Raw genomic sequence first — 25,169 nt, 5'->3', positions numbered from 1 at the left:
AAGAGCAGCAGAACAAAACATACAAGACGAGAGTAGCACAGACCCCCCTCCCCCGGCCCAGAAACAACCGATTTCAGAACAACAGAACCGAAACCCACAGCCCACACAAGGCGTTTCTCCACCCGCGACCTCTGGCAGAGGAGCAGGTGGCCCGGAGGCCCAGCCCTGCACTGGGGTGGTGCCCCCGCCCCGCGTCTCCGGTCTCCCGCTCCCCCCACTAGTTTCCTGTCTTGAACCACTGGAGGCAAAGTTTAGCCAGCTGGGAGCTGGATGGTTGAACCACAGACAAAGGCAACAACACTTCATTTTTAAAATGAGAGAAAAAAGAGATAGCACCCCTCCCCAAATATAGAGCTATATATGTATATTTTATATATATAGAATTCATTCGTGCACAATTCATTAAATGAGCTTTTCAAAAATTAAAAAAAAATTATAAGATACATTTCTTTAGGCTTTTGCGTTTTTAAATTAAAACCAACAAGAAGTCTCCATCTCTACTCCACCCAATAGCAGGGGGAGGCCCCAGAACCCTTGGTTCCTTGTACTGTGGCCTCTTGCAAGGGGTCCCTCATTAGACCACCAGCCCCCCTTTGCCTAACTGAAGCTCTGCAAACAACAGGCACTCACCCACTGCTGGAGTGAGGTGCTGACTCCTTCAAGGCGGGATGGGGTGACCCCACAGGCCTGGGAGATGGGTACCTCGGTCTCCACCCAGCCTGTCCCCATCTTGGTGTCTTGGTAACTATCAATAAGATAGGGCCAGGATGGGGACACCCTCCCTCTCTCCTGGAGTGGTAGCCCCTAATTCTGGGCTTTCTCAATCTGAGAGGAGATGCAGACAGAAAAAAAAAACACCAAAAACCTTTAAACACTTTCCTTTTTTTTTTTTTTTTTTTTCCAAAAGTGATTCCTTAAACCATACAAGCCCCCAAGAGGCTGCCTTGGGCTAGTGCATGGGAGCCTGAAAGTGGAACTGACCAGGCGGGTCCCACTGTCCGGCATGGGCCAAGTGCAAAAAAAAAAAAAAAAAAAAAAAAAAACAGAAAAGAAAAAATCCTCCCAAAACACAAAACTAACAACCACCAACAAAACCCCTAAAGACACAAAAGGCAGTGTGTCCACTTGGGTCCACCCGGAGGCTAGAAAGGCTGGTGGTGGCCCAGTTCCCCGAGCCAACAACTTCCTCCTTTGGGCCGACCTCTCACCCAGGACTGCCTGGCTCAGGGAAAGCCCCTGGCTTTGTGGTAGCTCCAGGGCCCTGGACTCCACCTTTCAAAGGTTGTCCCCGAAAGGCCAGAGCAGCTGGGCTCTTCATTCCAATGAAGCAGCTTTGCCTCTCAGAGGCCCAGTTTCCTGGCCTTGGAAGTGGGGTGACCCTTCCCACTCTGCCTGCCTCACTGGGCTCTGCTGGAGCCCATTTTGATCCTGACCCCTTTGCAGGGTGAGAATGAAAAGCAGCTGTGGGAGTAGAGGCCCCAGTGCCAGCAACCTCCACCACCACCTAATCCTCAGCAGCTGCCTGGACACCAACAGGTGAAAAGGCCATGCTTTAGGAAAAGGCCATGCTGCCCAATACACCCATTTCACAGACGGGCAAACTGAGTATCTGGGAGGGGAATGAGACAGGGATGGGTTCCAAGTTCCCACCTCAAACCAGACACCAGACCTCATCTGTTTCCTATGACATGGGGGCGAGGAGAGGGTGGCATTAAGGGGAGATGACCCCAACCAATATTGAACAAGGAAGAAGACCGGGTCTTGAGGGGTCTTTCATATACAAAAAATAAAGCCAACCAAACTGCAACTTCTGCTTGGTAATTAGGCAAACGGAAAAGCAGCAGCAGGGGAGGGAGGGCCCACGGGAGGCTGGTCTGTGCAAGTGTGGTGGGGGCTACTGGGCCCGGCTCAGAGCCACTCTGGGAGAGAGGTAAGGAGGGCTCCGCTTGCTCTTGACCCGGTGCCCACTTGGGCCCCCAGGGGAGCTGCCTGCCTGGGAGACAGCCATGCGCATGCGTGCCTCTGCTGGGGCAGGGCTGCACAGCTGGGGGTCAAGGGCAGCGACTCACCTGTGGAAAGAGACAGGGGCGGACACACCCTCTCCCTAGGGTTACCCCCAACCCACCATGATCACCACCGAAGGCTCTCCCAGAGTCCACAGCTCCTGTCTTCCTGACACCTGCAGCAATCCCTACCTGGCCAGGGAAGCTTGGGGGTATCATGGTCATTGGGGCAATGGGGAGGGAGATGCCCCCATGGGGTGGCGGTGGAGGAACCAGAAGGACCAACAGGCTGGCAAAGGAATGAAGGGGGGCAAGGAACCCAATTGTACCCCCTCACCAGCCTTCCTGGAGAGTCACCAATGCTGGGTCCCAGGAACAGTGGAACCCCTGCTGACCCCTACCTCCCCCAATCTCAGCTCTACCTGCCTGGCCCCTGAAGCTTCTGGCAAGTTCCTTTGGGAACAGGGGTCATCCTTCTGTCTGAGCTGGGACAAGAGTGGAACCTGGGCAGAGCACAGGAGGGAGGGCTTAACTTGTCTCGGGCCAAGGAAGGGGGGCTGTTGCCGGGGTGGGGGCGCCCTCCCAACTGGGCCTAGGCCTCTGTCCACGTTCCTTACATTGCCGCCTCAGCTGTGCAATCGCTGCGTTACTAGTTTTTCTTTAAATATCTTTCTCCCCACCCTCCCCAACCCCTAGGAATCCCACAATATTTTTTTCTATTTCTCCCCCCCATTTTTTTTTTCTTTTTTTCTGTTTTTTGCAAAACTAATTCTTTCACTTTCCTGTCATAAAATCACCTCTGAAAACACAACTTCTTTACAAAAAAGGTCACGAATGACACGGACTCTCAGGAAAACACATTTCTATGGTCTCTGGAAACACCTGTAACTGGCACCCAGGTGGACACGCACCTGGTGTGGGGGTCGGTGTGTGTGTGTGGAAGGGGGAGGGAATCCCCTCTAAGGACAGAGGAGAAATACCAGCCCTTATTTGGGGCGAAGCCAATTGGCACTTGGACGGCCACGGAGCCAACAGAAGGGCAGGATGGGGAGGGGTCAGGAGCTCCAGACACCCGAACCCTGTGACCACCCTAGTTCTATCAATGTTTCGGGGAGGGTCGGAGGACCCTGCCACAATCTGGCAGGGAGAGTCGGAAGACAGAGTCCTCCCCATGCTTAGGGCCAAGGTGTTTGTTAACCACCCGGAATTCCCTTTCTGCGTCCTCCTTCTGACATCACTGGTTCTAAGCTGATACACCAGGAAGCCACCTCGAGCCACCAGTAAGGACTCCCACTCGTTGCAAACCACCCAGGTAGTGCCCCAGGGCTGGCCAGCGGGGTTGCATTCCCTGCGCCCCAGACCCCGGGTCCTGCACATGCCCGTTCTCCTGAAGGACACCGGGCCCCCTCGTCTATCCCCCGCTTTGGCCAGTCTGCCCTCCCAGCACGCGGCCTAAAACCGGGGTTTTGGTCTCTGCCACTGGTATGGACAACTCATGTTCCCAGGCCGCAGCAGCAAAGGAAGCTGCCTAGAGCAGTGGAGGCCTCCTGCTGCTTGGAGAAGGCTGGGCTGTGACAGAGCCTGGGCGATCACAAGCAAGAGAGGGGGCGGGGAGGGGAGAAGCCGGAGACCCTAAGAACGGTGTCCAGGCTTCCAACTCCCCGCAGCCAAAAGGAAGCAGCAGCTTGGGACAGGGGCCTGTCTCCCCTCGGCCTCAGTCCCCATTATGCCAGGTCCGACCACCCCAAAGGACAAAGGCGGGGGTCGGGCGCCCCGCCCCTGCACACGCGCGCCGGGAAGCTAGGCCTCCGCAGCAAACTCCTCGGACCTGGATCAGGTCCCAGGCCCGGCTGATGGCCAGGGAAGGTCCGGGACCCTACGCAAATACGGATACACGCGGACGCGCCTGGGGCGGCAGGCGCATGCGCAGCCGGAAGTCCGCGCAGCAGGTTCTTGTAGCACCTTTGGTTGAAACTGAGGGACCTTTAGATGCCCGGAGGCCATGGCAGGCGAGGTTCGTGCCAGCCCCTCCCACCTTCAAGAGAGAAATTAGGAAAGAGATGGGTGGGTGGGGCCCACTTGGGTGGTCCAAACGTGGGCCCAGCTCCTGCCGCCCTCGCACGGGAGAGGGGAAAGGGGGGAGAGGGGCCACGGCCGCCTTCATCTCCACCTCTGTCCTGGCTTCCCCATCCCTGCCCCTCCTTCCCGGGTTATCTGGAGGAAGGAAAGGGACGGTGCCCATGCTGGGATGGGGGTCCCCTAAGGAGCCCCGCAGCTGCCGGGGGTTAGCACCGAGAAATCAGATGCTGTGCGCGAGAGCTGGAAGCAAGCTGGGGAGAGACAGGGCGGGATGTGGGGAGGGCAGCTGAACCCCAGGTTCTGAAACTCCCCAGGAGCCACCCGGCAGGCCCCACTGTGCGTGGGCAAGGAAGGTGCCAAGAGGTAAGAGGGAGGACTTCCCGATGCCCTCGCCCCCACCCCAGCCCCACCCCGTTTCAGGCCTGCCCCTCCCACTGGGCTTCAGAGGGTCTCCAACTACCCAGCTCCATCCCGGGGTCAACACCGAGCCTTTTGAAACAAGCAAAGCACAGGCGGGGTTGTATGAGGGCGGGGAGTGTGGGGGGCGGGAGCAAGAGTATGACTTTGGGCAGGAGGGCGCCCCCCAGCCCCCCCCTCCTTGGTGGAGCGCCCCTTACTTGCTCGCCCCGCTGCTGCCACCCCCCGCTGCGGCGCCTGCTACTCCAGCAGCCACCTTCTCGAAATCCTCTGGGTTGCAGAATTCCTTGATAGTGACCGTGAGGAGGTTGCTGGTGACGTCGGTGACGACCACGTTGGAGCAGGGTGACATCTCAGGGCGCCAGTCCCCCGCCTCGGGCTCGGAGGCGGCGCCGGCCGGCTCAGGGGCGGTGGGAAGGGCCTGGCTGGCAGCTGCAGGGACCTCGGGAGGCGCCCGCTTGCTGGTGGCCGCCGCCTCGGGCGGGAGGGACAGGTCAAGAACCTCGGGCTCCCGCCAGTCGGGGTCCGACGGGCTCGTGGTCTCCGGGAGTAGCTTGGGGGGCGCGTCCTCCGGCTCGGAGGAGTGCGGGACGGGCGAGGGGCAGTCGGAGGAGCTGGAGCTGCGCGCGTCGTAGGGGGCACTGGGGGGCGCCAGGAGCAGCCCCTGGCCTGGGGAGGCGGCGATGTCGGTCTTGCCGGGAGGCGGGGGCTGCAGAGGGCCGGGCGGGGGCTTGTTGTACAGCGCGAACGTGCCGAACTTCATGTGGCGGACCTGCGTGCGCAGGATGCTCTCGCTGAACTTCTTGCTCTTGCCGATGACGCGGTTCCGGGACGGGACTTTGGGGCGGGCAAGAGTCCCAGCCCCCTGCCCGGCGCCGCCTGCGCCTGGGCCCTTGTCGATCACCTTCAGGTTCAGGATAATGCGGTTCCGCTTGGGCTCCCGCGGCTTGACCTTGCGATTGATGATGCGCACCGTCTCGGAGAAAGGGGAGATGGGCGGGCGAAGGCCGGGGCTGCCCCCCTGGGGGTCTGGGCGGGGCAGGGGGCGGCGGGACATGCGATGGCAGCGGCGGATGTCCTTCTTGAGCCGGTGCACCGCAGCGCTGGAATGCAGCTTGGGCGAGGAGGCGCTGGCGCTCGGCTTGACGGAGAAATGCACGTCGCTGATGCGGAGGGCCTCGGCCTGGGCCCGCGCCTGTGAGACAGAGGGCGGCAGGTGGCTGAGGGCTCGGGCTGCCCGCTGACCTCTGGACATCCCCTGCCTCGGCCACCCACGAGTACTGGGGTCAAGAAACCATCCTGAGGGCACTTAAAATCAGCCTGTGTTCCTACCCCTGCCTGAGTGATAAAAAGAAACAGGTTCAGACAGGTGATGCAAAGTGCAGAAGGCTGGGGAGCAGGGCAGACCCTCATCCAAGCCCAACTTGCAAGGCTTGACTTTCCCAGCTCGGCTGTGGGCCACAGGGACAGACTACTCACTGGCTGTCCTTGCTGACACACAGAAGTGGAACTGCCAGGATGTTGCATGCAAGCAGCCCCGGACCACTTCTGCCCTGGGAAGATCCTGGCCCAGCCTGGCACTCCTCCATGGACTAATTCTTGGTGACCAAAAGCAGAGGGTGATCTCTCCCTGCTCCACCCCACACCCCAGACCAATGGACCTATCTGTAGATGCCCTGAGCCCTCTCTCTGCCTCTGAACAAGCTGCACCTCCAGCTCAGTCTCACCTCCTCAACTCTGGGGGCAGACCTTTGGGCCCTCCTCTTCACTCCCAGCCCCTGGCACTTCCCCTCCTGGGTCTGATTCATCTGTCTGCCTAGGGTCTGGCTCGAGGCCTGGGTCTGAGCAAACTGGTGCCAAAGGATTTCAAAGCCAGCACCTAAAACCTCCTTGGCATCGGTTTGGTGGGGATGGGCTAAGAGGTGGGATGGACCTCGCCACAGTCTGTGCCAAGATGGCCTGGGGGCAGGACGGCTGGGCAGAAGTCTGTGGGGAGCAAGCGATATTTACTGCACCAGGCTCCTGAGCCCAGCTGCACACAGTCCCAGGTGTGAAGTGTGTAAAGCCCCAGGACTCTGCAGCCACCTCAGGGAAGGTGCGGGATGTGTGTGGCAGGGCCCTCAGAGACCCCAGGTCCAGAGCAAGAGACTCACAAGGTTAGGTAAGCCATCCTCCAGAGGCCAGTCCTTCCCTCACTAAGAAAGTGCTAATGAGTCACCTGCCAGCTGCTTGGGGTGACAGCTGCGACCACACACAGCTTCTACGTCCAGGGGGCAGCACTCCAAGGAAAAGACAGTAACAGGCAATTAGGGTACAGGGTGATTCAACGCAAGGAAGTACAGGTTCCAGAGGAGTACAGATTAGGTCCCTGTCTTGGAGGATGAAGCATCAGTAGGACAACAAACAAAAAACACCCTTGACTTTCCTGAGCTATGCCCCAGGCATCTGTGGGGGCCCAGGTGGCCTGCTGAAGGGGTACTGCTAAGACCAATGGTGGAGGCAGAGAGAGCCCAGGGAACGGAAAGCCATGGCTGGACAGAGGGTAGAGATGGGTGACCAGTCTGGGTTCTGTACAGATACCCTGGCTCCTGGTGGGGGAGATTGTTAGGCAGTGACTGTCTCCAGCCAAGAGAGCTGGGGTGGCTGAGAGGAAGGGCACATTCCCACGGGTCAGTCTCTGGGCTCCCCAAGAGTGCGAGCTTAACCAGAACCCCGGAGGTAGCCTGGTAGACAAGACTAGAGTGTATTTGACCACAAGCCCCAGAAGGAAGTTATTTGTGGAGTTAAATGCTGAATAAGTGAGGATGTCATTTAGAACGTGGAAGAGGCACATGTCCTCCAAGTTCTGTCTCAAGTCTCCTGGGGTGGCTTAGTTAACAATCCCTCCAGCCACTAGGTGGCAGCATATGCGGGCCCGACCTCCCTGTGCCAGGGCTGCCAGCTCCTCCAGCTCACAGCAAGTGGAGCCAGGGGCTGGTTCCCTCATACCCCTTCCCAGACAAAGGCAGGGGAAAGCCAGCCCTCCTTGGCAAGGCAGTAAGGGCTTTTTGCAGCTTCATCCCCAAGGGAGCTTAGGGGATTCCCCACTCTTTCCAATACCCTGGGGGTTAGCCTTTATTCCCTCTGAACGCTGCTGGGGCTCCAGGACCTCTGTAATTACGGTTCTGCCGGAGTCCAGCAGTGATGCATGGTCCCTGGGGACTGGTGAAGCGTGTAGACAAGGCAAACGTCAGATCCAGGATGAAACCCTGGCTGCTTGGTGGGACTCCTGGGACCATGAGATAGTATATGTTACCTACTTAGCAAAACACCTGGCACACAGCAATCACTCGAGAAATGCTAGACTTATCTATCCAAGGGGTGGTGCTTTTGAGAGTAACCTTTTTCTAATGCATGGCTTCCAACCTTTCTACAAAAAATGTCTTACTTTGTAATTTCTAAATGTTTTTTCAGAGGGGGTTAGTTTATGCTCCTCCTCCTCTCCCCTCCCCAGGTTGAGAATTCTTTGAAAGTGAGACCTGGGTCTGCCTGTGAATTAAAAATGGTAACCACAGCCAGTGCATTTATTGCACTCTGACGGGGTGATGGGCACAGCTCCCAGGGCTTGGCATGTACTACATCTAGATAACGTGGAAGATAAAGCCCTGGACTCTACCTCTCCATGATCACAAGCAAGTTATTTAACCTCTCTGGTCTCAAGTTTTTCTATGTATAAAATGCAGATAATGCAACCTACCTCATGGGCTCTTGTTCTCTTCAGAATAGTTCCCTGCAGAAAGTAAGTGCTACCTGAGTGTGATTTGTTTACTAGACACTGCCTCTTGGGTTCAGACCAAGCTGATCTCCATCACCCCTTGCAAATCTCTCTCTCATGCTGAGTATCTATTTCATCTCGTCTCCAAATCAAGGTCCTCTCATCTGCCTCTCTGTCCCCTGCCCCACCAGCTCTGCAGCCTTCATAGTTTCCTGTGTGTGTCCATCTTTTCTCCTTAACCTGATGTGTACTCCCTGAGGAACAGGGTTAAGAAAAGAAGACATGATAAAGCTAGGAAGCTGGGTGATGGGAGCTCAAGTAAAATCACGTCCCTTCCTTGGGCCTTGATTTTCTCATCTGCAAAAGAGGGATACCATTCCCTACTTCGTAGGGGGGTTTTGAGCAATCGAAGGGAGATAATCCATGTGGGGGCTCAACACTATGAGGCCCACAGCCAGAACTACAGCTATTTAAAAAAGAAAAGCATTCTGAATCAATGCTCATGGCCGTTACCCGCTTCCCCGCTAGAGGGCACTCCAGCTGCACTATGAGAGGCTGTCACACAGCCCACTGGCATCCTGCAGCTCTGCCCCATCCCTCCCGAAAAGAAACATCAAGGGTTAAGATTGCTCCACGAATCTCCTAAGATGTGTGTAATTTGGAGACAAGGGTCACAGAAGGATGTAATTCTGGAAACCATTATTTCTTTCACTTCTGCTTTAAGCCCGAGGCAAACTTTATACACATGTACAGTCCTTTTGAGGGAAGTAGGGGGCTGGAGAGTTCACCAACTGGGCTTTGAGCCTTTCGGACAGATTGGAGATTCTGAGGACTTGCCATTCTGCACAGCCTTTTTTTCTGCAGAGTCCCGTCTGCCCTGCTCATGCCAACTGCCACAAAGTCATAGGTTGTCAGGGTGGGACGGGGCCTTGAGAAAACCTTAGCACTAGGGGAGAGACAGTGCTTGCCCACGGAGACCGCCTGCAGCCTTGCCTGCCACCTTGGGTCATCTCGACTTTTCTTTCCCAGACTCTGTTCTTTCTCATTAAAAAAATAATAATAATAAACATCAAAAACCTCTAAGATAGCTTCCTCTGGAGCTAGGTCTCCCTCCCTTGCCAAGGCCAATGTGCCATGCTTTTACTCTCTCCCCCTCCATCCTCATTAAAACCTCCAGACACAGCCAGAAGTGGGGATAACTGAAAACCAGTGGCCCAGCCTGGGTGATAAAACTCAAAGTGAAGTGACTTAAGGTCAAATTTAAGTTCGATCCTCCTGTCAGAAGGGAAGGCATGCAGAATAAATCCTGAGAGAGGCAAGCTAGAGACAGGGAGGCAGCCCCCCACCCCAAAAGAATCTCCCTGTTCCGCATCATGAGGGAGATCACATTCACTCCTGCTCTGGACGTGAATTCCAGGTAGAGCCCCACCAGCTCAAGGCTGGGGGAGAGCAGAGCTCTCACGTGCAGAGGCCACCTCCCTGCCACCCCCGCAGGCGGACGGCCCCACCTGCCTCATCCACCCTCTTCCTGCTGGCCTCCCCAGACCCTGGTTTTGTGAGCAAGGATCATCCTCCCTCCTCGTCCCCATTCCCAGGCCCCTACTGCAGAGAAGCTGGAGCTGGCCAGGGCCGCCTGCCAGGGGCTCGTCGGGGGCTCAAAACCACCTCCTGCCCAGCTGGGGCCCCCTCTCGAAAGGCCCGCCCGCAAGGGCGGCCGCGGATCTGTCCCTCCCCTGCAGGCCCCGTGTTGCGCCCGGGCTAGGGGCCCGAGAGGGGGCTGTTGGGGCTGGGCCAGGTTACCTTCAGGAGGAAAGTTTTGGGTTTGGGTCCCCTCTTCTTGGGCCCATACAGCTCACGCTCCCGCTCCCTGCGGCCGAGAAACACCCGAGGTTAAAACCCAGCCCCTTCCCGGGCCCCACTCCGCGCTGCCCTCCCCGGCCCTCCCGCTTCCCCGCGCGGCGCCCCAGCCGAGCCTCGGCCCCACCGCCCCTGCCAGCTTCCCAAACTCACTTCTGTTCGAAGGCTGCAATGAGCCGCGAGTCCAGGATGTTCTCTTCGGGCTCCCAAGTGCTGTACCTGCCGAGTTACACATGCACAAAATAAAAAACAAAACCAGAGAGGCAGAGGCACATGCGAGGGACCAAATGTGCGCACCCCCCAAGGTAAAAAAAAAAAAAGGCCCCGATGTCCGCTGCCTCCCTTCCCCCCTCGCTCCTGGATCCCGTGACACTCACTTGATGGCCCACCCCTTCCATTTCACCAGGTACTCGATGCGTCCCTGAAAAAGAGAAGGAAAAAAAGAGGAGAGTGGGGGTGGGGAAGATGCGGGGACGCGAGGAGGCGACGGCGCGGGGGTGGGCGAGAGAGCCCAGGTTAGCGGGACCGCTTCGCCTAGCTGGCCCACGGACTCAGGCCTCGGCTGCGGGGCTCGGCGTCCCGCCCTGGGAGGCGGCTCACCTTTCGGATCCGCCGTTTGATGATAGATTCGGCCGCGAAGACCCGCTCGCCCACTGCAGACAGCTCCATCTTGCTCAGCGGCACCCACAGCCCATAATACTCCCTGCTCCCGCGGCCGGTGCTGCACCGCTCGCGCACGCGCCGCAGCGCTCAGGCTCGGCGGGCGGGCGCGCGGCAGGGCGCGCGCTCGCGTTCCAGCTGCGGGCCGTCACGTGACCCTCCGGGCTGGTGCGCCGTTGCCAGGACCTCCTCCTCCCCCGGGGCGGTTGCTAGGGAAAGTGAGCGCACGCGGGACCTGGGCGCGCGCTGGCTCTTAAAGGGGCCTAGCCTGGCTCGGGGAGCCGCGGCCCCGAAGCCCGGGAAGGAGATGCTTGGCCTGCGGGAAGACGGGTTGTGGACAGTGCAGTCTTACAAACACTTTCTCATTCTCCCCTCCATCTTCCTGGCCCCCGACCGCTTACTACCTCTCCCTCTTAACCCTCCCTTACAAGTCACTCCTGGGCCCTGGGCGGTGAAGGGGGGGTGGAATTTCTACAGCCGCTGCTCAGCCTCCCAGAAGAAGTTTGCAAACAGTTAAATATGATACAGCAGAAATGCATTTGCTGTTGCCTTGCCAGGCCCTGCGGGAATTTCTTTAAAACACTGCCCCCCCCCCCATCCATTATTTATGTATTCGTGGGAGTGTGGTTTTGTAACCAGTTCAGATGAATTAAAACAAAAACGCCACCGCAGGAAAGGGTGGGGGGAGGCAGTGAATGGGGCCGAGGAAGGTCGGGGTGATCCCTTGGATTTGTTTTCAGCCGGGGTCGTGGGCGGGCACCTGCCTTCACCGGGAGGCAGGTCGGGTGAAGACGCAGCGAGCAAGATGTGGCGCTGGTTGGGGGGGGGGGGGGGGGGCGGTCCAGGGAGAAGAGGCCGCGGGGTGACTACAGGCTTCCTACATACCAGATTGGGCCCGAAGCGGGTCATCCTTGGGTCACTCGGCAAAAGCCGCCCTCGCGGTCAGGTCTGTCTGTTTTCTGATTCCCAGGCCCCCTGGCCGCGTCATCCTTCTGCCGCCTACAGTTCCTCTAATGGTTCCGCCATTGCTAACGGGGAGACCACAGCCCAGCTTCCTATTTGGGGAGGGAAAGGGAGACTTCGGCTGTCCTGGAAGGGGCACAAAGCAGCCCTGCCACACAAACAGCGCCATATCTTTTATTTTGAATTATTTAAACTTTATTTTTTAAAAAAGAACACCAACAGCCCTGTTCTTTGCAAATTTTTTTTTTAAGTTAGAAAAAAAAAAAGCAATTGTCTATAATCTCCATCCAACCGTTAACCTCTTCACGGATCTTCTTCGAGCCTCTGTCCCATGCCTAATAAACACACGTACCTATGCTCCTTTGTACGTTATATATATGTAGTATAGATGTGTATTTAAATACTTTCTTTTCACAGAATGGGATCGCATTGTTCACACTAGCTGGAATCCACTTTTCTCCCTTAATGATATAAAATGGACCTTTTTTGATGTCATTGAGTACAAATTTCCCAATCATTTGTGGTGGGACCCAGACGGGGGTGGAGAGGGCTGGGGATGTGGTTCCGATCAGGGCTGTCTCTTGCTTTCATTATTTATTTGTTGGAAAAGAAGATTTTTACATGTCCTGTGGTGCAACCCCAATTCTTGTGGTTTCAAGTCAACCACGTCAACATTTCTGTTTCTCATCCCTACCAGCCTGCTAATTTGTCCAATTATTACCTTGGGCGAGATCCCCCTCCCCTCTTAAAGTCCACATGCTCTTGAGAAATAGCTATTTGCTGTCCAGCCCAAAGTGGGCTTCTCTGTGAGTATAGAATTGCCCTCCTGGGGGTGGTGGAGGTGGTTGGACAGGTGAGCTACGTGGATATGAATGTGTGTGTGTTCTCAGGCTGCAGAACGCAGGCAGCTGGATGAAGCCGGTAAGCATTAACCCATTTGTTGGTTCTTTCAGCAGCTCTTGTGAGTCCTTTTTCAGGCTTTGTGTTCAACTGTCAAAAACAAAGTTGCCCAGGCCTGAGGAGCTCTGAGGTGAGAAAGGCATCTGCTACCCATGCTGGAATAAAGATGTATTCATTTCTTATGGCTGCTATAACATTACAGCAGTGATGTAACATTACAGGCCAGTGGTTTGAAATAACACAAATGTTTCATCTTACAGTTCTGGAGGTCAGAAGGCCCAGATCTGTGTCTTTGGGCTCTAGGGAGACAATCCATTCCTTGCTTCTTCCAGCTTCTAGAAGCTGCTGGCATTCCTTGGCTCACTCTAATATTTACTTTTGCCTTCCCTTGACTGACTGACCACCTCCTTCTAATAAGGACCTTTGTGATGACATTGGGCCCCCCAAATAATTGAAGACAATCTTCCCATCTTGACATATCTTACCTTAATTGTATCTGCTGAGTCCTTTTCACCATAGAGTTACATATTATGTAAAGTATATAAAGTATCATGTTCATAGGTTCTGGGGACCTATTTGGTGGGTGGGGTCTTATTCAACTTACTACAAAAGGTATGTTTAAGATGCCCTGGGGGTCTAGATATATTAGTCAAGACTCACCAGAGACACAGAACCAATAGCATGTATATAGAGATACATAAGAAGACTTCCCTGGTGGCTCAGAAAGTAAAGCGCCTGCCTACATGGGGTCGCAAAGAGTCAGACACGACTAAGAGACTTCACACTCACTCAGAGATACATAAGAGGAGATTTCTTATAGGAATTGGCTTTATGATTATGGAACTCAAGAAGTCTGCTGTCTGCAAACTGGAGAAACAGGAAAGCCAGTAGTGAAAGACCCGAGAACCAGGGGGCTTCTGGGATAAGTCCCCAAGTCTGAGGGTCTGAGAATTAGGAACTCTAATGTCTGAGGACAGGAGAAGATCGATGTCCCAGCTCAAAAAGAAAGGGAATTTGCCATTCCTCCATCTTTTGGTTTTATTTGGGTCCTCCATGGATACTGTTATCACTTTGCCAACAGAGGTTCATATAATCAAAGCTGTGGTTTTTCCAGTAGTCATGTACGGATGTGAGAGTTGGACCATAAAGAAGGCTGAGCGCTGAAGAATTGATGCTTTTGAACTGTGGTGTTGGATAAGACTCTTGAGAGTCCCTTGGACTGCAAGGAGATCAAACCAGTCAATCCTAAAGGTAATCAACCCTGAATATTTATTGAAAGGCTGGAACTGAAGCTCCAATACTTTGGCCACCTGATGCAAAGAGCTGACTCATTGGAAAAGACCCTGATGCTGGGAAAGATTGAGGGCAGGAGGAGAAGGGGATGACAGAGGATGAGATGGTTGGATGGCATCACCAACTCAATGGGCATGAGTTTGAGCAAACTCTGGGAGATAGTGAAGGACAGGGGAGCCTGGTGTGCTGCAGTTCATGCATGGGGTTGCACAGAGTCAGACACAACTGAGTTACTGAACAACAACAGTGAATACCACAGTGCCCTTCTACATCGGTAAGAGTGGACTTCTTTACGTGGCATACTGAATCTAATGCAGACAAGTGAATGATAATGTTTACCAGCTATTTGGGTGTCCCATAGCCCAGGTAGGCTGACCTATAAAATGAAATATCTTGCTAGAGAAGGGAGCATCCCACTGCCTAGAGGAAGGGAGGCTGGGAAGTCTCAGAGGTGGGGACATTTAATGTGGGACCTGAAAGATGAAGAGGCGTTGCTGCTAGTGAAGAATGAGAAAGGCATCTCAGGTCAGTGGAGAGGAGCTTCTGTGAGAGAAAGTCCCTCCCACCTCTTCCACAGTCTGACACCTCAGTTCAGTTCAGTTGAGTTGCTCAGTCGTGTCCGACTCTTTGCGACCCCATGAATCGCATCACACCACGCCTCCCTGTCCATCACCAACTCCCGGAGTCCACTCAAACCCATGTCCATTGAGTTGGTGATGCCATCCAACCATCTCATCCTCTGTCATCCCCTTCTCCTCCTGCCCTCAATCTTTCCCAGCATCAGGGTCTTTTCAAATGAGTCAGCTCTTCACATCAGGTGGCCAAAGTATAGGAGTTTCAGCTTCAACATCAGTCCTTCCAATGAACACCCAGGACTGATCTCCTTTAGGATGGACTGGTTGGATCTCCTTGCAGTCCAAGGGACTCTCAAGAGTCTTCTCCAACACAACAGTTCAAAAGCATCAATTCTTCGGCACTCAGCTTTCTTTATAATCCAACTTTCACATCCATACATGACCATTGGAAAAACCATAGCCTTGACTAGACAGACTTTTATTGACAAAGTGATGTCTCTGCTTTTTAATATGCTGTCTAGGTTGGTCATAACTTTCCTTCCAAGGAGTAAGCGTCTTTTAATTTCATGGCTGCAGTCACCATCTGCAGTGATTTTGGAGCCCAGAAAAATAAAGTCTGACACTGTTTCCACTGTTTCCCCATCTATTTGCCATCAAGTGATGGGACTGGATGCCATGATCTTAGTTTTCTGAATGTTGAGCTTTACGCCAACTTTTGCACTCTCCTCTTTCACTTTCATCAAGAGGCTCTTTAGTTCTTCTTCACTTTCTGCCATGAGGGTGGTGTCATCTGCATATCTGAGGTTATTGATATTTCTCCTGGCAATCTTGATTCCAGCTTGTGCTTCCTCTAGCCCAGTGTTTCTCATGATGTACTCTTCATATAAGGTGTTCAATAAATATTTTTTGAACACATGAGTGGGCCATTGATGGGATTTTTGAGAGTAAGTTTGACCCTATAACATATGTGTGAATTCAGACCCAGCAAACACTCTCTGGGTGGCTCCTTCCCTCGCCATGTTGGACTCAGGGAACTCAAAGATGGAAGAGGTGGGATTTCTACCCTCCAGGAACTGAGGTGCATGGAGGGATGAAGGTGTAAACAGATGTGATTTGTGCCAACTTTTAGTTTTCAACTTCTCTGAGCTTCAGTTTTCTTCATGCCTATCTTGTAGGGCTTCCCAGGTGGCTCAATGGCAAAGAAGCCACCTACAATGCAGGAGACACAGGAGACATGGGTTTGATCCCTGGGTCAGAAAGATCCCCTGGAGGAAGAAACAGCAACCCACTCCAGTACTCTTGCCTAGAAAATCCCATGGACAGAGGAGCCTGGTGGGCTACAGTCCATGGGGTCACAAAGAGTTGGACACCACTGAGCGACTGAGAACACACACTGATAAGTAAGCACATCCTGTAGTTTTATTATAAGGATAATGAGATAACACAAATATGGCACCTGGAACTCTGTTGGGCATACAATATGTGTGTGACAGTGGAGATTTATATATGTATATGCTCCAGTCTGATTTCGGTATTGACCATCCAGTGATGTCCAAGACTCTGGTGTAGAGTCTTCTCTTGTGTTGTTGGAAGAGGGTGTTTGCTATGACCAGTGCGTTCTCTTGGCAAAACTCTATTAGCCTTTGCCCTGCTTCATTCCGCATTCCAAGGCCAAATTTGCCTGTTACCCCAGGTGTTTCTTGACTTCCTACTTTTGCATTCCAGTCCCCTATAATGAAAAGGACTTCTTTTTTTGGGTGTTATTTCTAAAAGGTCTTGTAGGTCTTCATAGAACCGTTCAACTTCAGCTTCTTCAGCATTACTGGTTGGGGCATAGACTTAGATTACTGTGATATTGAATGGTTTGCCTTGGAAATGAACAGAGATCATTCTGTCGTTTTTGAGATTGCATCCAGGTACTGCATTTCAGACTCTTTTGTTGACCATGATGGCCAGTCCATTTCTTCTAAGGGATTCCTGCCCATAGTAGTAGTTATAATGGTCATCTGAGTTAAATTCACCCATTCCAGTCCATTTTAGTTCGCTGATTCCCAGAATGTCGACGTTCACTCTTGCCATCTCCTGTTTGACTACTTCCAATTTGCCTTGATTTATGGACCTAACATTCCAGGTTCCTATGCAATATTGCTCTTTACAGCATCAGACCTTGCTTCTATCACCAGTCCCATCCACAACTGGGTATTGTTTTTGTTGTGGCTCCATCCCTTCATTCTTTCTGGAGTTATTTCTCCACTGATCTCCAGTAGCAATTTGGGCACGTACTGACCTGGGGAATTCCTCTTTCAGTATCCTATCATTTTGCCTTTTCATACTGTTCATGGGGTATTTTGGGGGGCTCCAAAATCACTGCAGATGGTGACTGCAGCCATGAAATTAAAAGACGCTTACTCCTTGGAAGGAAAGTTATGACCAACCTAGATAGCATATTCAAAAGCAGAGACATTACTTTGCCAACAAAGGTCTGTCTAGTCAAGGCTATGGTTTTTCCAGTGGTCATGTATGGGTGTGCGAGTTGGACTGTGAAGAAAGCTGAGCGCCGAAGAATTGATGCTTTTGAACTGTGGTACTGGAGAAGACTCCTGAGAGTCCCTTGGACGGCAAGGAGATCCAACCAGTCCATTCTAAAGGAGATCAGCCCTGGGATTTCTTTGGAAGGAATAATGCTAACGCCTAAACTCCAGTACTTTGGCCATCTAATGCGAAGAGTTGACTCATTGGAAAAGACTCTGATGCTGGGAGGGATTGGGGGCAGGAGGAGAAGGGGACGACAGAGGATGAGATGACTGGATGGCATCACCGACTCGATGGACATGAGTCTGGGTGAACTCCGGGAGTTGGTGATGGACAGGGAGGCCTGGCATGCTGCGATTCATGGGGTGGCAAAGAGTCGGACACGACTGAGCGACTGAACTGAACTGACTGACTGATGCTCCAGTCTGGCTCATAACTAGAGAAAGATACACACACACACACACAATGTGTATACTTACAACCCTTTCTTCCACTGAAACTCAGTTCTAGAAACTAAAACTGTATTGGTCAGTGGACACCAAACACTTTGTACAGCATTCGTCATGTTTCAAGGACCCTTCCAAGTGCTGTACATATGATATTAACTAATTTACTCCTCAAAATAATCCTATGAGGTGGATACCATTATTCTGTTTCACTGTTGAGAATACTGGGTCTCTATCCAAACAGGGGAGATGCTGAAGCTGAGATGAACAACGCGTTAAGTTCTACATTCATCAGATGCCCCGCGTCTCCTCCCAGTACCAAGTGAGATCCATCATGTGATGTAAGTTGACTTAACAAAACTATGGACAAAGAAGCTGAAGATCTGCAGTCAGGTGTCAATACGAATCTCAAAGAATGGAAGCACGTATATTGCCTTCTGAAATATTGTGCTGTGAAATTATGTGCCCCCAGAGAAAGGCTAACTATTTTTAGAAGGAGAGCAGTAGAGACTTTTGGAAATATGCCTGAATAGAGTCATAATTGGGCAAGGGATACAGGGAACGCCAATTTTGGCAGAGGGATCTTTTGGAAAAGCAGCTCTGACCCAGTCGTTCCTCCTTTTAAGACTTTTCAACACTGGAAGAAGCTAAAATATCAACAAGGAGAACCCCCTCTCAGTGGCTCATCGCTGTATCTAGAAGTCAGCAAGAGCTCTTTCTCATGGCAAAGGGGCCCCTCCCGAGGGTTTTCACTTCCCTGCCCTCACCCTGCACAACCCCCTCCTTTGGTCTCGTCAAACCACCTGCTGTCTTCTGAATGGTCCCTGCTTTTTCACACTTTCGTATCTTCAGTTCATCTGGGAAGCACCTACATATCTTTCAAAACACAGTCCTGATTTATCCTCCTGTATGAAACTGTCTCTGTTCCCCCAGGTAGAACTGGCTAGACGTCCTTGGCCCCATGTGAGTGCCTGCAGAGTTCTCAGAGCACAGAAGAGTTCTGTTTGGTCACTTGCTATCACTTCCTATAAAGCATGACCTCCCCGAGGGCCAAACTGCACACCCCCCTCCCTTCCCTGACACTGGGCAGCCAACCAACTCACATTACTGAGTGCCACCCATGTACCCAGCACTATTCTAGGTGCTGGAGGTGCGACAGAGAAAAGACAGATAGATTCCCGCCCTCCGGAAGATTGTTATGAAGGCAGCTGCAGACGTGGAACACACAAGACAAGGGCATGATTTTCAGGCCTGTGAAGCGCCAGGCTGACTGAAGCCCAAGCTGGAATCCAGACTGCCGGGAGAAACATTAATAACCTCAGATATGCAGATGACACCACCTTAATGGCCAAAAGCAGAAGAGGAATTAAAGAGCCTCTTGATGAAGGTGAAAGAGGAGAGTGAAAAAGTTGTTTTAAAATCCAACATTCAAAAAACTAAGATCATGGCATCCAGTCCCACCACTTCATGGCAAATAGATGGGGAAACAATGGAAACAGTGACACACTTTATTTTCTTGGGCTCCAAAATCACTGCAGATGGTGACTGCAGCCATGAAATTAAAAGATGCTTGCTCCTTGGGAGAAAAGCTATGACAAATCTAGACAGCAAATTAAAAAGCAGAGATCACTCTGCTGACAAAGGTCTGTATAGTCAAAGCTGTGGTTTTTCCAGTACTCATGTACAGATGTGAGATTTGGACCATAAAGAAGGTTGAGCATCAAAGAATTGATGCTTTCAAACTGGTGCTGGAGAAGATTCTTGAGAGTCCATTGGACAGCAAGGATATCAAATCAGTCAGTCCTACAGGAAATCGACCCTAAATATTCATCGGAAGAACTGATGCTGAAGCTGCAGCTCCAATACTTTGGCCACCTGATGCAAAGAGCCAACTCATTTGAAAAGACCCTGATGCTGGGCAATATTGAGGGCAGGAGGAGAAGAGGATGACAGAGGATGAGATGGTTGGATGGCATCACTGACTCGATGGACATGAGTTTGAGCAAGCTCCAGGAGATAGTGAAGGACAGGGAAGCCTGGTGTGCTGCAGTCCATGGGGTTGCAAAGTCAGACACGATTGAGTGACTGAACAACAAGAACAACAATGTAAGACTGAGATCGTGTGGTAGGGAAGAACAGGGTAGGTGGGTGGGGTGCTCAGCTAGGGTGGTTAGGGCAGGCCTTTTGAGGGGCTGGATCTGAGATGAGCCCTGCACAAGGAAAAGGAGGCAGCTGCATAGACCTGGGAGAAGAGTTTTTCAAGCAGAAGGAACAGCAGGTGCAAAGGCCCCAAGGCAGGGACATGCTTGGTGTATCTGAGGGACCGAAGGAAATCTGTGAGCCTGAAGTGGAGACTAAGGTCTTCCAGGAAGGCAGAGGCCCCATGTGCAGAGTCTTACAGGCCACAAAGGAGAGCTTGGGCATTGTTTTCATATCTGTAAGGAAACTCCAGGAGAGAGCTCATGGCGAGAGGAGATGGGTCATGGCACAGTGAGGTTGAGGCTGATGTAGAGGCAAAGCCTTGGGTGGTTGGAGAGGTTCTGAGCACTGAGCAGTGACTGCTTCTCCAATCAACCCCAGTCCAGCCTCCTGGATGTAAGTCCAGGAAGGTAGAGCTTGTGTGAGTCTCTCAGTCATGTCCAACTCTTTGCAATCCCATGGACTGTAGCCTGTTAGGCTCCTCTGTCCATGGGATTCTCCAGGCACGAATATTGGAGTGGGGTGCTATTGCCTTCTCCAGGTCATCTTCCCGACCCAGGGATCAAACCCGGGTCTCCTGTATTGCAGGCAGATTCTTTACCATCGGAGCCACCAGGGAAGCCCATGGAGGCAGTAGGCTGTGGTTAAAAAGGGAGAGCTGTGTTAAGACTCTCCAAGCTTGGGCACCCTCTAATAGAGAGATGAGCAAGGGTGAGAAGGCTATTCCCCTGGTCTGCTGGTTAGTTAAGCTTCTCTGCAAAGACATCCCAAAGTAAAAGGATTTGTTTTTCTCTTCAACAACTGTCTGGCTTGTTGATTGCTGGTGGTCCCCAGCAAGATCAGCAGGACTGAACAGGGGAGAGGTGGTCCAGGCTACGATAGGGTGAAGCTGACTCCTGAGCCATGACAGAATCCATGGACGATTCCCACTCCTGTGGGCCCCCTGGCCCTGGTGAACCCTCCTTCTTCTAGTGAATGCAAAACAGATGGGAAGAAATGCAAAGTTCCCAGCAGTTCCCTTTCCTCTCCCAGCAGAATGGAGCCAGCTCTGTGCAAACTTGCCCTCTTCCTGCTCTTCCTGTTTTGCTGGGAAACTTTTTTTCTCTTTTCAAATACTTTTCAGTTGTTTGGGAGGGGATGTTAATTTCTCCAAGTTCTTTTTCACTACAAGGAAGGGTGAGGGCAACCTGACAGGTGGTGCTGGGAGGATGCACCTGGGAGAAAGAGAAGCAAGAGGCGAGTGCTTCTTTGGGTTGGTTTCATCCTGAGAGTTCTGCCAAGTTGCTTGCCCTTCCCACACCCACCCACCCCACCCCACCGCAGTGGGCCATTGAGAGACCCAGAAGAGGCTGGCTGCTGCTGGCCACCTGCACTCCCCACCATCCTGGCTTCATCTCTATTTCTGCTCACAGTGGGGACCAGTGTCACCCTAGAACCGGCTAACCTGGTCGGAGAAGAACTTCTCACTGTGTTCCATCATCTTTGCCTCTCCTCCTCCTTCCTTCCCCGGGGGTCTCGAAAGTAAAAGGAAGTATTAGTTGCTCAGTCATGTCCGACTCTTTGTGACCCCATGGACTGTAGCTCACTGGGCCCCTCTGTCCATGGGATTCTCCAGGCAAGAATACTGGAGTGTGTTGCCATTTCCTTCTCCAGGGGATCTCCCCAACCCAGGGATCGAGCCCTGCATTGCAGGCAGATTCTTTAGTCTGAGCCACCAGGGAAGCCCTGGGGTCTCCAGGGTGGGTGCTAATAAAAACTAAAATCAGGGACTTCTCTGGCAGTCCAGTGGTTAAGACTTTGCCTTCCAACGCAGGGGATGTGGGTTCGATCCCTGGTTGGGGGACTAAGATCCCACATGTCTCATGGCCAAAAAAACCCAAAACTTAAAAGAGATGCAATATTGTAACAGATTCAATTAAGACTTTAAAAATTGTCCACACACACACACACCAGTCTTTAAAAGAAAAGACCAAACCTTACTGTGACACAGCAGTTCTGGGGCCTGTTTTAAAAGAAACTTCTTGGGGTTAAATTAGAAAGAATTCCTCTGATGGATTCATTGAGCTCTGCCTCTAACTTGCATGCCTGGCAGAAAAAGCTACTGTACCCAGCTCTGCAGCTCAGATAATGTGGGAGGGAAAGGGGATTTCCAGCACTTGGGGACACACCTGGGCCTCCCACCCATCGCTGGGAGGGATTTCCCAGGGGCATGATTTCTCAGGTGAGCGGGTAAAACCACAGCCAGAGGACAAAAGAACGCGTTGGCCTGATTATGTCGTTTAGAAGCAGTCGTGCTGGTGGAGATCCCCGGCTAGGGGAGGCTGTCCCTGACCTTGGTCACCAGCCAAGTTCTTCAGAGCTCCTCCAGGGCTGAGAGCATTCTAGCGTTGTGTGTGTACCCCAATCTGTGAGGTCAGCTCTTCTACCCGGGCAATCCTGCTGCAAGGCACGGGCCTTCACCTGGAGGGGGTGGCCAATGAGGACTTTGCCAAAGAGAATTTGTACCTGCTCTTCCTGTTCTGAGCCCTGGAGGGAGCCGGAGGCCTGGGGCACCTCGGGTTAGGTCTGCATGCCACCATATCTCAGAGGTGGGACATCGCTCTGGGGGACACTACAAACCACAACCTTAGTCTCATGGGGACTGGAAACACTTTTGTGCTCTGGGTCCTAGGGGACCCATAACAGGTGATGGGTGTTTGCAGCAGGCAAAGTCGGGACCTGTGCGCAGTTTCTATGTGAATTGAAGAGGGCCGGTTGGTCAGCTGAGGGGCCTGCTGGGATGGGTCCTATTGTTGGCCCCACAAAGATAGAGAAGTAAGAGGTGAGGCGTGCGTGCATGCGTGCTCAGTCATGTCCAACTCTTTGTGATCTCGTGGTCTGTAACCCACCAGGCTCCTCTCTGCATAGGATTTTCCAGGCAAGAATACTGGAATGGGTTGCCCTTTCCTCCTCCAGGGGATCTTCCTGACCCAAGGACTGAACATGTGTCTCCTGCATTGGCAGGTGGCTTCTTTATCACTGAGCCACCAGGGACACTCCAAGAGGTGATGAGACTGTCTCAAACAACTCAAACCCATACACACATATACACATTAATATTAGTTTTTGGGTGCCCTTAAAGGAGTTTTTGTGTGCCAAAAAGATTATTTAGGGGTTTGTTTAGCTTTTTAAAAATAAATATTCAATTAATTAAAGTTATACACAAAAGGAAAAACCCTAATCCATCCTTAATCTCTTAATTTTGGCTTACATATTAATAATTTATTATTTTAATTAGAGGCCTAGCAAAGTTTAGCTATCACTTTTAAGAAGGCTTTGTTAATTTTGGTCTCGTTTACAAACTTAACTCCTTTAAACATTTCATATTGCATTATCCAGCATACATGTTTGCTTAACTTCCTAAGTAGAATAGGCTGATAAATCTTCTCAACTAATTAAGCAATTATTATAAACTTAACACATTTAGCTTAAAACTATGGCAACTTTGAAGTTCCATAAGCCATCTAGCCCTGTGTATGAAAGAGTAAAATCTCAAGTGCAGATCAATTACCAGACATATTTTAAATTGGAATCACAAGGCAATCCATTCTAATAAGCCAAGTTCTCTTTAACAGTGTAAGGATATAAAATAGCAAAACTGCCTTCAAATGAAAATATTAACATTTCAGTTTTTATTCTTTTTACATTTCTGTACTTAAGTCATGTACTTTCTTCCTGAGGGTAAAAAATACTTAAGCAATTTCTGAGGATACCTACTCAACCATTCAAAGTCACATAAAGATCTGAGACGTTTAGCCAAGATTCTCGCCTGTGATCCTCCCAGGCCATTTAAGCATCTATAAACGTATTTATGTCTCGAGATCTCCCTTGTGGGGTGATCTCAGAGCTCTTGGTCCATTTCCTTGAGCTTGAATCATCCCATTACCTAATTCTTCCCTCTGTTCATAGAAATTTGTAATTCTGACCTGAGTTTCTACATCACTGATTGCATTTGTATGATTCTGCCTCTTAAAATGTATAAAAATGCCTAAAGTCCTTCGAGTTTGGTGAGATTAGTAGCTAACGTTTATGGAAGGCCAACTCTGCACCAGGAATAGTTCCACGTGCTTTTCACTATTAATTCATTCCATTCAAACAACTCTTGAAGTAGGTGCTGTTAACTTCCCCATTTTACAGGTAAAGAAACTGAGACACAGAGAGATTAGGTCATTTGTCCAGGGTTATACGGGCAATTGGGCTTCCCAGGTGGGGCAGTGGCAAAGAATTTGCCTGTCAAGGCAGAAGATGTAAAAGACATGGGTTTGATCCCTGGCTTGGGAAGATCCCCTGGAGTAGGAAATGGCAACCCACTCCAGTATTCTTGCCTGGAAAATTCCATGGACAGAGGAGCCTGGTGGGCTACAGTCCATGGGGTCACAAAGAGTCGGACACAACTGAGCACACACACGGGCAGTTAAAAGGTGATTCGGGATTCAGAGCCTAAAATCCCATCACGACGCCACACTTAGGCACACTCGCGCCCCATGGGTTTGATGTCTGCTATTCAGACGTCTCTATTCTGTTAGCCTTGATAAACTGAACTTTATGTTTTGGGAAATGGCCCTTGCTTCTCATTCTGATGAGATGGGAAATGTTTTAGCAAAACATAAAACAATGGAGATGTATCAGTAAGCCTTTGCAATCAAATAAAGCATCCCCAAACTCAGTGGTTTAAAATAATACTCATTTATTCTTTTTAAAACCAGCTTTATTGGGGCTTCCTTGTTGATCCAGAGGGTAAGACTTGGCATTCCCAATGCAGGGGACCTGGGTTTGATCCCTGGTCAGGGAACTAGATCTTATATGCCACAACTAGGACCCAGTGCAGCCAAAATAGATACTTTAAAAAATGAAAGCAGCTTTATTGAGATATGATTAATCTATAATAAACTTACATATTTAAAGTATACAGTCAGTGAGTTTTGCATAAACCTGTGAGACCATTGCCCCAATCAAGAGACCTAAGAGACAACCTACCCAGCAAGAGCAGTCTGTTTCTAAAGTCCACTGGTAAATCATTCAAAACAGTATTTTCAAGCTCCTTTCATATTCCAGACACTCTCCCAGTGCTAGGGACCATATTTTGTTATCATGGCAACTGGAGCTTGTATCATCATTGGAATAGGTTGATGATGATGTCAACCTTCCTCTGGCACGATCAATACACTGGCCATCTGGAAAGGCAGGACACTTGGATGCCCTTGGTCCTGGGCAAGGGGGGGCCTCAAGCTTTAGAGAGGCCCAGATCAATTATCCCCCAAATATCCTTTATAGCTGGTTTTCTAAATTAGGACCCAGGGCCCAATCTGCTTACATCCATAAATCTTTATAAATTAAGAACAGTTCTTATTTTCCTAACATGAATCGAGGGGACTAAGCTATTGTCCTGTAGAATGTTCTTCCTTCTGGGTTTGTCGGATTGGCTCCTTGTCATGATGTGGATTCAGCTGGG

The 25,169-nt window shown here is 51.4% G+C and overlaps 1 protein-coding gene and 1 long non-coding RNA gene across 2 annotated transcripts; one reads left to right on the top strand and one right to left on the bottom strand.

Moving 5' to 3' along the window:
* Positions 1 to 906: 906 nt before the first annotated feature.
* On the bottom strand, positions 907 to 11,391 carry CBX6 (chromobox 6). Its single transcript, XM_055566852.1, has 5 exons — positions 10,711 to 11,391; positions 10,488 to 10,531; positions 10,264 to 10,329; positions 10,054 to 10,120; positions 907 to 5,694 (listed from the first exon to the last, which is right to left on the bottom strand). The coding sequence occupies exons 1-5, from the start codon at positions 10,777 to 10,779 to the stop codon at positions 4,696 to 4,698; spliced, it is 1,245 nt and encodes a 414-aa protein (XP_055422827.1). The 5' UTR covers positions 10,780 to 11,391; the 3' UTR covers positions 907 to 4,695.
* Positions 3,994 to 8,121, top strand: LOC129642630 (uncharacterized). Its single transcript, XR_008709889.1, has 3 exons — positions 3,994 to 4,017; positions 4,397 to 4,445; positions 7,993 to 8,121. It is a non-coding gene; the product is annotated as an uncharacterized LOC129642630 (long non-coding RNA).
* Positions 11,392 to 25,169: the final 13,778 nt, after the last annotated feature.

This window comes from Bubalus kerabau, chromosome 1 (assembly GCF_029407905.1).
Source record: "Bubalus kerabau isolate K-KA32 ecotype Philippines breed swamp buffalo chromosome 1, PCC_UOA_SB_1v2, whole genome shotgun sequence".
In the NCBI taxonomy this organism is placed as follows: Eukaryota; Metazoa; Chordata; class Mammalia; order Artiodactyla; family Bovidae; genus Bubalus; species Bubalus kerabau.
This window is presented reverse-complemented; position numbering and strand designations above follow the sequence as displayed.

Coding starts and splice junctions, on each gene's coding strand:
- CBX6 (XM_055566852.1), bottom strand. CDS start 10,779: ATGGAGCTGTCTGCAGTGGGCGAGCGGGTCTTCGCGGCCGAATCTATC. Junction 10,121..10,263: donor ATTGCAGCCTTCGAACAGAA/GTGAGTTTGGGA, acceptor TCTCGGCCGCAG/GGAGCGGGAGCGTGAGCTGT. Junction 5,695..10,053: donor CCAAAACTTTCCTCCTGAAG/GTAACCTGGCCC, acceptor TCTGTCTCACAG/GCGCGGGCCCAGGCCGAGGC.